The 13067-nt window shown below is 42.5% G+C and overlaps 1 protein-coding gene across 1 annotated transcript; it reads left to right on the plus strand.

Moving 5' to 3' along the window:
- The first annotated feature begins 6126 nt into the window (after positions 1–6126).
- On the plus strand, positions 6127–11413 carry mchr2b (melanin concentrating hormone receptor 2b). Its single transcript, XM_060062757.1, has 2 exons — positions 6127–6990; positions 9977–11413. Exons 1-2 carry the CDS (start codon positions 6587–6589, stop codon positions 10614–10616), a joined length of 1044 nt encoding a protein of 347 aa, XP_059918740.1. The 5' UTR covers positions 6127–6586; the 3' UTR covers positions 10617–11413.
- The last annotated feature ends 1654 nt before the right edge of the window (positions 11414–13067 follow it).

Below are 13067 nucleotides of genomic sequence, written 5' to 3' on the forward strand. Positions count from 1 at the left end.
AAATTGAAAACCATGAAAGTTTAAAATCCGAGAAAAAGAATCATGTTCCCAGCGCCCCCCTATAGGTTGTGCGAACGCCCCCCAGGGGCGTTGAGGAACCATGATGTGTAGCCCCTTTACTGTGCGTTCACACACCAAACGCGAACATTTTCGCCCGTTCGCGTTGTCGCCGAAGTTTTGTCGCGCCACACATCATAATCTGTCGCTGTGCAAGTTTTGTTGAATTTGTCGCGCCACAACAAGATAACGACCATTGCATGTCTTTACCTTTTGTGGAAGAGGGAGAGACGTCGGAGGACCCGACGCAGTATCAATATTGTAATAACCACGGAAGAGGCATTGAATGAAGTATTGAATAGAAGAGATTTATTAGATAGGCCTACCTGATAAACCGTTGGAACACACAAGACCGGAAACATAGCAACGCCGGTAAACAAACCCTGAGAAGCCCAATCCCTATGAGAGCTCCCCGCGCTACGGCGACCCGGAGGCGCACAGAGCCTTTGGCCGTGATATTATATATACAAATATTATATTATATACTATTATATATACAAAAAGTTTCTAAAGTAAAATAGTAACCTGACATTCAAGTGTCATCATGGTAACGTTAAGAATTGGATCATTTAAAATATTTCATGAATTGCATAGAGGTCAGCTGCCTAATTTTAACGCAAATATTATGCCTCCAGACAATTTTTTTCTTATCTACACAATCAATTTCATTAGGCCTACTGATGCTTTAAGGCAAGTCTAGTCGACTTCCATATTCCCAGAAATAAGAATTGTTATATTTTATTCAGTGAACTTGTTTTGCCATTGCATGGCTAATGCAAAACATTGCTTTTGTGTTTTTGGTTCATTCTTACAATGTAATCTATGAGTTACATACATGTCCAGATAAATATTGCACAATTAACCACCAAAAAAGACAACACAAGGCAAGGCAAGGCCAGTGTATTCGTATAGCACCATTGAAACACAAAGCAATTCATAGTGCTTTACAAAGGGAGAAATCACAACGACAATATTAAAACTGCTATATGATTTGGAAAGAGGAGATCAGAGAGAGCCAAGGTAATGTTTCAATGGAATAGAGGGTGACACAAATCCAATACTCTATAATATTCTTTGTACGTTCATATATTTTTCTGGAGGGTTTACAATAATAATGTCCCTCAAAAATTATTTCACGTCATGCTGCTTCTTAGAATGTATTGAGAAGCCCCTCTTTTGACAGCTCATGAATTTTAGTTTAATTTAGAAAACTGGGTGGGCTGGAGGCTTGGTGCTATGAAGTTTGATGAAGGGCTCCTTCTGCTGTCTGCTTTGGTTTCCTGGAACTAAGGATACTGTGAAATCAAATGACTGGCACAAGATCTGTATCATCACACTACTCGCAACAACCCAAAGAGGCTCAACGGCGGTTTCGATCTTGGATCATTTCTGGAAAAATTCAAGATTGATGATGTGCATTTTTCACCAAGCCGATAGAACAGCTGTTTTGATTCAGATTATTCCGTAAACCAGAATAAATGTGTTTGACGAGGCCTATTGAGAAATTTAGGACATCTGCCGATCTCGGTGTCTTTTCATGCCACAGAAGGACATTATTTAAATAAATAACTGAAGATTGAAGAAATAGATAACAAAGTCATGTTGAAGTGCTGCATGACATTGCATGAAACAGGGCTATTCATCCATGTGTTGTACCGTCATTGATATCCATCTTATTGTGTGAACCTATATTATGGTTGTAGATTCAATTACTTATGGTAATTGATATCCTCAAGAATCCTATCTTCTCATAATCCGTTGCTGGAATGTCTGACTGTCTGTGATGACGCAAAACCTTTGTGATTGTGATCAACTTTCATTCCAAAATAATGTCTAATAAACAGCGAAAGTAGCCTATGTTTTGAGATGCATTAAAAGATCACTGGTTTATCTCATGGGATATATTTCATTTTCACGATCTAAATATTCATGTTTCTTTTTCTTCCCATGTTGATTACTCTAATTCTCCTTTTCATCTGTCTCTGAGCAAGACAATCCTGACATCTCCGATTTTCAGAAAGCAGCTGAAGTCCCTTATGTTTGGACTTGCTCTTTTTTCAATTGTTTTGTTTCCTTTTTGTTATTGTGTGTCTATTGCTCTGAGTTTTAGAACGGCCTAGACGGCTACACCTACAATAATAGAACTAGAGTTATAATATCATAACTATCGTTTATTGTTATACATTAGCCTCTTATCAAGCCTGCCAGAAAAAAAAAAAACGCAACTTTACATTGTATTTCACGCACAGCAAGACCATGCAATGTATAAATCATTGACCAGAATAAAGTAGAAATGTAAGCAAGTGTGTAAGACTATTTAAAATTTACATTAAAATGACCAACTTGGTACAAATACAAAGAAAATAAATCTCTTCAGGGGCCCATTTTGTTGAAAGCGTCATCACTGCTCTTGGTTTACTGTCAGATTTCCAAAAGTTGAAGACAAAAAGGCGGCGTGCCTCTGAGAAATGCTGCAAGAGAGCTGGGAAATCTTCAACTTTCGACTCGGAAGTCTGGCGTCTGAGGATTGAGGAACACACCAGTAAACCGAGTTCAGAGACGACACTCTCAACAAAAATGGCTGCGTCCGTAAAGAGATTTATTTTCTTTGTATTTGTACCACATTGGTCATTTTAATGTCGATTTTAAATGCTCTTACTCACTTGATTACATTGCTACTTTATTCCAGTATACCATTTTATGCATTGCACAGACTTGCTGTGCGTGCAATACAATGTAAAGTTGTGTTCTTTGTTTTCGAGCTGGTTTTCTCAAGAGGCTAATGTAGCTAAATGTGTGTTCCTGAATCCTCGGACGCTAGCCTTCCAAGTCGGAAGTTGGGAAAACTCCATGCTTTCTTGCAGCATATCTCGGAGGCACGCCCCATTTTTGTCTTAATCTCTCGGAATTCTGAGAGTAGACGGAGAGCAGTGATGACGCTCTCTACTAAATGGCTGCGCCCGGGAGGAGATTTATTTTCTTGTATTTGTACCACGTTGGTCATTTTAATTTATGCATTTCCCGGTCTTGCTGTGCGTGCAATACAATTTCAAGTGGTGCTGTTTGTTTTCGAGCTGTTTCCTAAAGAGGCTAATTTAGCTTACAATAAACAACGACGTGCCAATTTCATGACGCAATCACAAAGAAGAACGGGAACGCTATAAGTGCTCCGAGACCGGAAATGACGTGCAACTCGAAAGGCTGGTTTCCGAGGCATCTGGATCACACCATGAGTACAGCCCGCAATGTAGGCTACTGCAAGGGCGAGTACATGCTGCCGTCACATCGCAATAACCGCCCCCACATTTTGGGGGCCGATATAGAACCAAGAATGGATTCTAAAGTATAGAACCAAGAATGTTATAAATACTTTAGGTATTTCTTTATCTGCTGGGTACGTATGGTATTATTAGGTGGTTTGCATGACAGATCATGGAGGAAACCCGGGATCTCCGTTAATGGACCATTCCAACCCCCGACCCCCACCAGTGACCTTGATGGCATTGTACTGGTTAACGTAAAAAAGGAGTTCAGAGAAAGTTCGGCGCAGAGAAGACGCTTCTTTCCCTGTTGTGCTGTGCTTTTTTGCGTTCATTAAACAGTATTAACGGTGCAAAATGTTTAGTTTGTAATACAGATTCGCCTTGAGTGTCTCTCTTTGCTCTTTTAGATTTTAGTAGCGTTTCATTTAGGAACAGATCATGGATGAATAGTGATAATGGCGGCTGTTTTTAAGTGCACAAGTGTTTATAATACCAGTGTGATTAAAATGTAAGGGGAATAAACTTGAATCACTAAATGTGGTGATTTAAATGTTTTACCATGAATTGTACGCACTACACATTTAAGGGCGCAAGTGCAGACCATTATTCCAGTTTGTTTCTATCATTGCATACACAAGTCCTTTACATTTAAATGCTGGCTTCTGCCTAGTTTCAATGTTATTCTATATGTATTTTCTTTTCTGTTGACAGTTGAAGAGCTGTGTGTTTGCTTGTTGCAGCACTGGAAAATAAATCTTATTTTTTTCATTCTCATTCCTGTCTCATTACAGTCTCGTTACACTGTCATTCCTGTTTCGTTACAGTCTCGTTACACCGTCATTCCTGTCTCATTACAGTCTCGTTACACTCTTGTTAAACTCTTGTTGCACTCCTGTTACACTCTCGTTCCTGTCTCGTCACACTTTCATTCCTGTCTCCTTACGGTCTCATTACTGTCTCGTTGCACTCTTGTTACACTCTAATTACTGTCCCGTTACACTCTCGTTACAGTTTTATCACAGTCTCGTCTCGTTATAGTCTTGTTACAGTTTCGTTCCAGGAGCCCATCCTAGTAACATTCATGTTATACACTCTTTTGCAGGGTTAGGGAATGTATGTAGTTTGGAGAAAAAGTTAATAAAGAAGTTTGGTTAAAAAAAAACACGATTCTCTAATTGGGATTTTGAATAATTACCCCTTTTTCCATAACTTCACATTTTGTACCCCAGTAGCATTGCTACACAGGCCAACTGTATTTATAAAATTGCCCTCTTTGGCCTATGCTGTACATTGAATCTAAAGCGTTACCAATAATTATAATAATATTCATGTACATCATGTACACCATCGACCATAAAATAACAGGCTCTGTTTTTAAAATATGATTATTAACTATCTCAGTGAGTGTCTGGACTCCCTGATGGGTAGGAACTGTACACTGAGTGGACCCAGAGCGATTGACATTGGCATGGCCCCCCAGCACCGATTTATATCTTTCATGAACAGAAACATTCATATGAGATCAGAGACATGTGATATTATTAACTCTGAGGCAGATAGAGCGAGCCATTGTTGATCTGTTTGTTCTCTCCCACTCTGAATTGGATCATTTATTTGTGTGGCTCAAAGTAAGCATTTTGTTTGCCGCCATTGTGAGCCATCCTTGCGTGCTGCGTACGTGTGTGTATGTGAGTGTGTGTGTGTGTGTGTGTGTGTGTGTGTGTGTGTGTGTGTGTGTGTGTGTGTGTGTGTGTGTGTGTGTGTGTGTGTGTGTGTGTGTGTGTGTGTGTGTGTGTGTGTGTGTGTGTGGCCTCATCATAAAACACGCGTTATGAGGAACCATGTGACTTCCATGTTGTTCATATCCTGTCAACATGGAAGACATTTCCATTGAAAAGATTGTAGTAAACAGATTAATAGCCTAATATTGGACATATAGGCAGCCTATGTGATGTGGGTGTGTAAGATATATCTGTGGTTTCACAGTTCCCTCCCACATTGATCTTTGGGATAAGACCAATCATGTTCTCAAACTATAGTCCTTTGATACAGGACTCCACTGGAGGCCAGTATGATATACTGCCTTTCATAGGGAGCCTCTTCAGTTGACATTGTTGCACGGCTGGACGCGAGGCTCATTAAAACCAAAGCCATTGACTTGCAGCTCCTTATGTAACTTTCTTAGTAGAAACGCGCGGAGGTGGTTGGAAACATGTGACTAAAGCAGTTAATTAATGCCCAGCGGAGGCAGGATTCACTTATGGTATAACCATGGTAGGCTGATAAGGATTGCAACCTGAGGATTTTGAGTTAAGCGTCCATGGTCATTTCACGGATTCCTGTGAGACCAGGTTGTTCTCATTGGAAATAAAGTAATCAAAAACGAAACCAAATACCACACTACACGTGTGGTCTTAGAATAGGGCTGCTTATTGTAATGGGAATTAAGAAGGAAAGAAGGAGAAGACCACGTGTGGTCCTACAATAAATGATGCGATTTGAAATTTAAAGTTAGAAAATATATAATATAAAGAAATACCACTCTTAAAGTTGGCCTCTGGTCGTACAATAAAAGATGATAATCCTGATTATCTGTTAATTATGAGTGGTATTTTCCATTATGCCCCGCGAAATAAAGGTTAGAGCACAGCAGCATTGATCAAATTGGACCAATTAAAAGAGCAATCCATATAAACGGAAACAATCAACCTGCAAAAAGAGAAAAATAAACACAGCCTTTGAAAATGCATAATGACATATTAATTACCACAGCGCACGTGCTTCTTCTCATACATTTACGACCCACTCGTAGTGCAGTAAGAATGACATTGAAGTTCAGTGGGAAAAGGGAAATCAAGTGACCTACATGCCCATTCCTACCAAGGAGGAAACTATTGTACCGTCGACACTGCCCGGGACTGGCTCTTGTTATCGGAGCAGCAGCAGGAGCGCATCATTACGCGCGGATCTTTCTGAGCCCAGAGCCGTCCCTGGGTCCGTGCGTCTGATATAAGCCGCATGTTACCTCCTGCTCTTATTTCAGTTGGAGATTTTCCGGGTCTAAATTCTTCAACGTGGTAACGAAGTTGAGGACAAGTTTACCTGGCCTTTGTTTGAGTGGAAACCTGCACCCGCACTGTTCGTGCGTCTCTTTTTAAGCATTGGAGGTGCCTATACTTGTTTGGTGAACATTTCCACCCTCTGCGCTTTTACTTAGACTTTAACTACGCAAGACAACTTTTGGAGGAAAAAACAACAAGCCAAAGATGAATGCAACGGACATTTTTTGCAATAATAATGAAACGTGCAAGTCTACGAACAATTCCAGTACGGACGCCACCAATCCCCCCGACAGCTATATCGACATCACTACTTTTATGCACATATTTCCATCCATTTATGGGATCCTCTGTACAGTTGGCGTCATAGCAAACGGACTGGTTATCTTTGCCGTGGCTACATGTAAAAAGAAAATGGTGTCAGACATCTACGTGTTGAATTTAGCCATTGCTGATTTGCTTTTCTTGCTTGTGATGCCCTTCAATATACATCAGCTGGTACGGGACAGACAGTGGGTTTTTGGGAACTTCATGTGCAAAGCAGTGGTGGTGGTGGATGTCAGCAATCAGTTCACCACAGTTGGAGTGGTGACAGTCCTGTGTATTGACAGGTAGGTTCCTTCCCAGACTTCTCAGTAGAATCAATGTCTTCAACGCAATAACAGTTATTTCGAATTCATCTGTAACATTGGAAGTTCAGTGTAAGCCTGGTTGAATGCTTGACAACAACACTCTTATTGGTATTTTTTAATAATTGCATATATGTAAACAAATTATAATAACACCTTGGCAGAGGATGCTGGGCAGATGCGTGACCCCTTTTCAGATCTCGGCAAACCAGAACGCGAGGGATAGTAGACTAAACAAACAACAATTAACTGTGGAAAAAAAAAGGAATCACAAGAAATCACGGGGCACGTCCATTGAGTAAAACCGCCATGTCATACACAACAAGACTACTTGTGAAAACTAATTTTTTTTAGGAAAATGTGTCTTTAAAGGAAGATGAGCACACGCTGATACAACTTAAATCTGGTTAATTAATGTTAACCTTCACTGCTACCTTGAAAATGGGATTGCGGACCGTGATGCTCATTTAAACATATTATGTGATTAAATAGACACAGGAACGTCATGTATGATAGCAGTGATAAGACAAACATTATGTACGCTTTTTATTTTGTTTCATTGCCTCAGCTATTCTGTCGATTAATTCAACAGTATTAGTAGAAAGAGAAGGTCTATGCACAGACATATATGTCGAGTTCAACAAATACCCTTTGAGGGCTCTTTTGTTTTTGCTAGCCGTGGTCATCCTCAATAGAAGCATACACAATAACACAAAAACAAGAGAGGTGTTAGTCATACATGAGAAGAATGACAATCCACTCTAATGATACGCTCCAAACCGAATGCCAATGTTTGGGATGGTATTTATCCCTGACTCTGGATCTCGTGCTGCAGATTCCAGAGATCAGACACAGATGCTCCATGTCCCTGGTAACCTCTCAGTGTGTTTGTGTCCCTAGGATGGACAAGTGGATGCTCTGTTGGTAGTCAAAATGAATCCAAGTGAATTTAAAGGAGATATGTGGCTGTATGTCAGGAAGTCGCGGTGTGTAACCATTTTAATGACAGGGCCATCTACTGTAAAGCCATGTCTGCTTATTGTGTTATTCGTTTTATCACATAATTTGGCCAAGTGTATAAATCACAAAGGGAAGTGTACAGTAGTGTTTAGGTCTGTGTCTGGCTCTAGGCAGGAACTCGTGTGTTTATCGCACACACGCACGCACGCACGCGCGCGCACGCACGCACGCACGCACGCACGCACGCACGCACGCACGCACACACACACACACACACACACACACACACACACACACACACACACACACACACACACACACACACACACACACACACACACACACACACACACACACACACACACACACACACACACACACACACACACACACACACACACACACACACACACACACACACACACACACACACACACACACACACACACACACACACACACACACACACACACACACACACACACACACACACACACACACACACACACACACACACACACACACACACACACACACACACACACACACACACACACACACACACACACACACACACACACACACACACACACACACACACACACACACACACACACACACACACACACACACACACACACACACACACACACACACACACACACACACACACACACACACACACACACACACACACACACACACACACACACACACACACACACACACACACACACACACACACACACACACACACACACACACACACACACACACACACACACACACACACACACACACACACACACACACACACACACACACACACACACACACACACACACACACACACACACACAGTGGGCTACCATAGGTTATCCTGATCAGGTCCACGATAAGCCTTGAACCAATCGAATGCCCTAGTTTCCGGCTCCTAAGGTGAACCCCAAGGGGGAACGCTAAATAACCGATTAGCATATCGTGATGGATGAACATCCTAATGCAAAGAACGGTCACACTATATCCACTGATGTCTATCTCTCCGGGGGTTTTCTGTATGACGCGGTAGGTTGAGGAAGAAGAAGAGATTCACGCTCTTGGGACCTTTTTTTTCCTTTTCCCTGCCAATTACAGATGAGAATAACGCAAAGGCAACAGCCCACGGAGACCAAATTGGATCTTTACACTTTGACAAACACAAACATGTGGACAGACAATTGACCGCTTGCCAAGTTGTTTTCCACATCAATCAAATTAGGCGGCTTAAATGCAGGTTATAGGGGTTGATTACCCACAAAAAGCCTTTTAATCCAGACGGCATGAAGCCTGGCAATGCTAGATAGTGGTTTCTTTGTAATAACTTGCAGCCATTTAAACCAGATAACTTTATACTGCACAGCTTTATTGGTATGTTTCTAGGCATTTTGCTTTCTATGATATACGTCTGCAAAATATGACTGAGTGTTCCCTTTGAGCTGGCACAAAGCAAACATGTCAGGACCGACATGTCATAAATGTTATGAATTAAGTGGTTGGACCACAACTTACATACCAATTAAGAGTTGTTTTGTTCCCCCTTCAATGTCAACAAATAAATATAAAACTCTGGCTCTTCAACGAGTCATCTTGTATTTCTAATACTCCGCATTACTGTTGCACTATTTGCTCATTTGTTTATAGATATAGAGAGAGACAGACAGAGGCAGAGTGTTACAGCGAGAAAGAGAGAGAGCGATAGAGAACAAGAGATGACTGGCAGAGGTTTTTTTGCATAAGCATTCGCCTTTACCCTTCACCTTGGCTAGCCCGATGTTCATTCAATCCACACTCAAAGTTTTCATTGCGTTCTCACACCTTTGTGCATAAAAACCGCCCCTAAACAGTTTTTCCCCACTCTTCACCCTTGAGACCACGATTGTTTCCCCCTCCCCCCGCGGCTGATGTGTCTTCAAAGTGCCCCTCGAGGCCGCCCTCGTCATGACGCCTTCCCTCCTGTCTTCCTCCCCAGGTACATCGCCATCGTGCACCCCACCTCAGACAAGCGCACCATCCAGTGGACCATCATCATCAACCTGCTGGTGTGGCTGGGCAGCTTCCTGCTCACCGTGCCCGTCATGATGTACGCCAAGGTGGTGGGCCAGCGGGACCTGGAGATGTGCATGATGTACCTGGACGGCCCCCAGGACATGTACTGGTACACCCTCTACCAGTCCATCCTGGGCTTCATCATCCCCCTGGTCATCATCAGCACCTTCTACTCCCTGACGCTCTACCACGTGTTCAGCTCCATCCGGAGGGTGAAGCGCAAGCAGTCCGTGTGGGCCAAGCGGGCCACCAAGACGGTGCTGATGGTCATCGCCCTCTTCCTGGTGTGTTGGTCGCCCTACCACGTCATCCAGGTGGTGAACCTGAGCAACAACACGCCCACCGCCGCCTTCATCTACGCCTACAACATCAGCATCTGCCTGAGCTACTCTCACAGCTGCATCAACCCGCTCATGCTGCTCATCTTCGCGCAGAACTACCGGGAGCGCTTGTGCCGGCGCAACGCGCTGCTCAGCTCCCAGCACTCGTCAAAGACCACGTCGGTGAGGCCCGACGGGTCCAGCCTGGCCACCGAGCCCAGCTACCGCTGCACGCCCATCTGAGCGCGACGCAGGTGGCGGGGGGGGGCCTGCGTGGACGATGATGCTGCCGCTGTGTGTGAGGGTGCTTCAATAAAAGGGCTTTGTTGTAGTGGGTAGCAGTGAGTGTTCTGTTGATTCGAGACAAGGTTTTGTGCCAAAATGCAATGTGGGTCGGTCGCTTTTACTCCAGGGCTGTGGGGGTGTGTTGTGGACTCGATATCGGGAGGTGGGGATTGATGTTAGAGCTGTATTCCGGCGAGACCTGTCAATTTCTCCCAACCCCATTGATCACTCTGGCTCTCTTCTCTTCCTCTCTGTCACACTCTCCCGCCTTCTCTCCCTTGATCTTTTATACGGTTCGGTTCTTTTGCCTTGTTTTGTCTGGGTCAGATCGGGTGAGGTTTCACGACTCCACCGTTGACCCATTTACGATGGGTGTTTTGGTCCCGGAAAATACACTCCCAGCTCAGGAAAAAACCAAAAGCTGTTTAGTGTTGCTTCACTTAGAGGATCAACATGTTGTCAAACTGATATTACTATTCATTTTAATTAAACTTGATGATAGGAATGACATTTAAATGGAGTGGAATGTATTCAATGGGATCACGTCTTGATTTGGTGTTTGTTTATGTTGTACATAATGTGGGTCTGAACCAATGGGATTTTCGTTTAGTTTTTTGATTGCATGTCATGCGTTGGTTCTACGACTGAGCTGTTCTATGACGAACACGGAAGAGATTTTCTGTACCATTGATCTGTATCAACGATTCACCAAAACATCCACTTTTAACTTTAGAGGCTTTACTCTGAAATGTAAATCTTCTTACAGAAAAAGGTTTTGTGTTGATTTCCACCGGATGTTTCCTGCATTTGCATGTGACCCGTGCTGTGCATCTTTATCCTATTACACTCAATCTGCTGCATTGAAGCCATACGCTGCCACATAGCTTGTTAAAAGTAGCACTTACCTTGCAGGGTTTAAAGTTTTTGTGAACTATGTATATGATAAACGTCCAAGAATGAAAAACGTGCATATGTGTTTATTGCCAATTTCAGAAAGATATATAATGATCTCGGGGAAATGCTCAGTAATCTAATCGGTAATCTACCATTGCCACCTGATCAGTGATATACCACTACAGGTTAGAACAACATAGACGACAATGAGGGTGTATATCAGAAAGCACATGCAGACAAAGAAAAGAAACATCTGAAATCACCTGGAGATGCTGCTTATTGCTGCCATCCACTAAAGCACACCTGGGGATCGTTGTTTCAGTCTAGACTAGGGCCCGACCGATATTGATTTTTGAGTGCCGATGCCGATGCCGATTATTTTCAGAGAAAAATTACGATTACGATTTAATCGGCCGATTAAAATAAATAAATAAAAAAGCCTATAAAACGTAGTTTTTGATACCTTAAATATACTTTAAACACTTTTGACGAATATGTGAATTGAATGCAGAACCTTTGAGTGTTTTAGAATACATTTACAGTCAAAAATGAGTGTAATGTAAAATGTAAAATAAATAACTAACTCCCAATGTGCTGCGCTCGTGAGCAGTGACTAACACGTGCGTGCTGAGCAGTATGGTCTCACCGTTAGAGTCTACAGTATAACAAATTAACATGGCCTGGGACCTAAAGAAAAACAGGCACAACATGCTCAAACAACGCGTCTTGTGTACATTGGTGAGGTGAGCGCGCAGCTGCCTGAGCGAGCATGCTTTCATGTTGTATGGTAAAATTCAATCTCCTCTTTTTTACTCCAGCTAAAGTTGTTAGTTAGCAAGGCGAGTAGGAGCGCAATCTGCAGGATACTAAGCGCAAATAACATTTCTAAAAAGAAAAAAAAAAAAAAACGGTTGTAATCTGCGTCTTTTTGGCAGATGTCGATTATTTTCAAAAAGGCTATAATCGGCCGATTAAATCGGCTGGCCGATGAATCGGTCGGGCCCTAGTCTAGACTCATAAAATTTTGTTTTTTGTTTTTGATTAATAGTATTATGAAAGATGTCCTACCCCAAATGATGTACCTCTGTGAAGTGATCTGCCTTGATATTCACACAAATCATTTGAGAGGCGTACATAGAAGTGGTCCTATTTTGTCTGCATGTATGGAATGTGTATCTTGTGGATATAGTGAAAGGTTTTGTATGAAAGTCTGAAGACATAACAATTTTGTGAGAAAGGCCTAACCCCAGACGGCCTGTAGTGTAAGGAAAAACAACATAAAACTTAATGAAGGACTCTCATGTTGGAGAACCTGAAGCCACACTGTTAATCCAGCAACAATGCCCATATTTGTCTATCAGTAAAGCATTTGCGCAGCTAACTCTGGCAGGACACTCTAGTCATGTGCTGCCTATCAGCTGACAGCTAACGCAACACACACACACACACACACACACACACACACACACACACACACACACACACACACACACACACACACACACACACACACAC

The sequence above is a fragment of the Gadus macrocephalus genome, chromosome 10, assembly GCF_031168955.1.
Source record: "Gadus macrocephalus chromosome 10, ASM3116895v1".
Lineage (NCBI taxonomy): Eukaryota > Metazoa > Chordata > Actinopteri > Gadiformes > Gadidae > Gadus > Gadus macrocephalus.

Excerpts from the sequence above, each read along its gene's own strand:
- mchr2b (XM_060062757.1), top strand. The coding sequence starts at position 6,587 with ATGAATGCAACGGACATTTTTTGCAATAATAATGAAACGTGCAAGTCT. Across the intron at positions 6,991-9,976 it reads ACAGTCCTGTGTATTGACAG|GTACATCGCCATCGTGCACC; the intron begins GTAGGTTCCTTC and ends CTTCCTCCCCAG.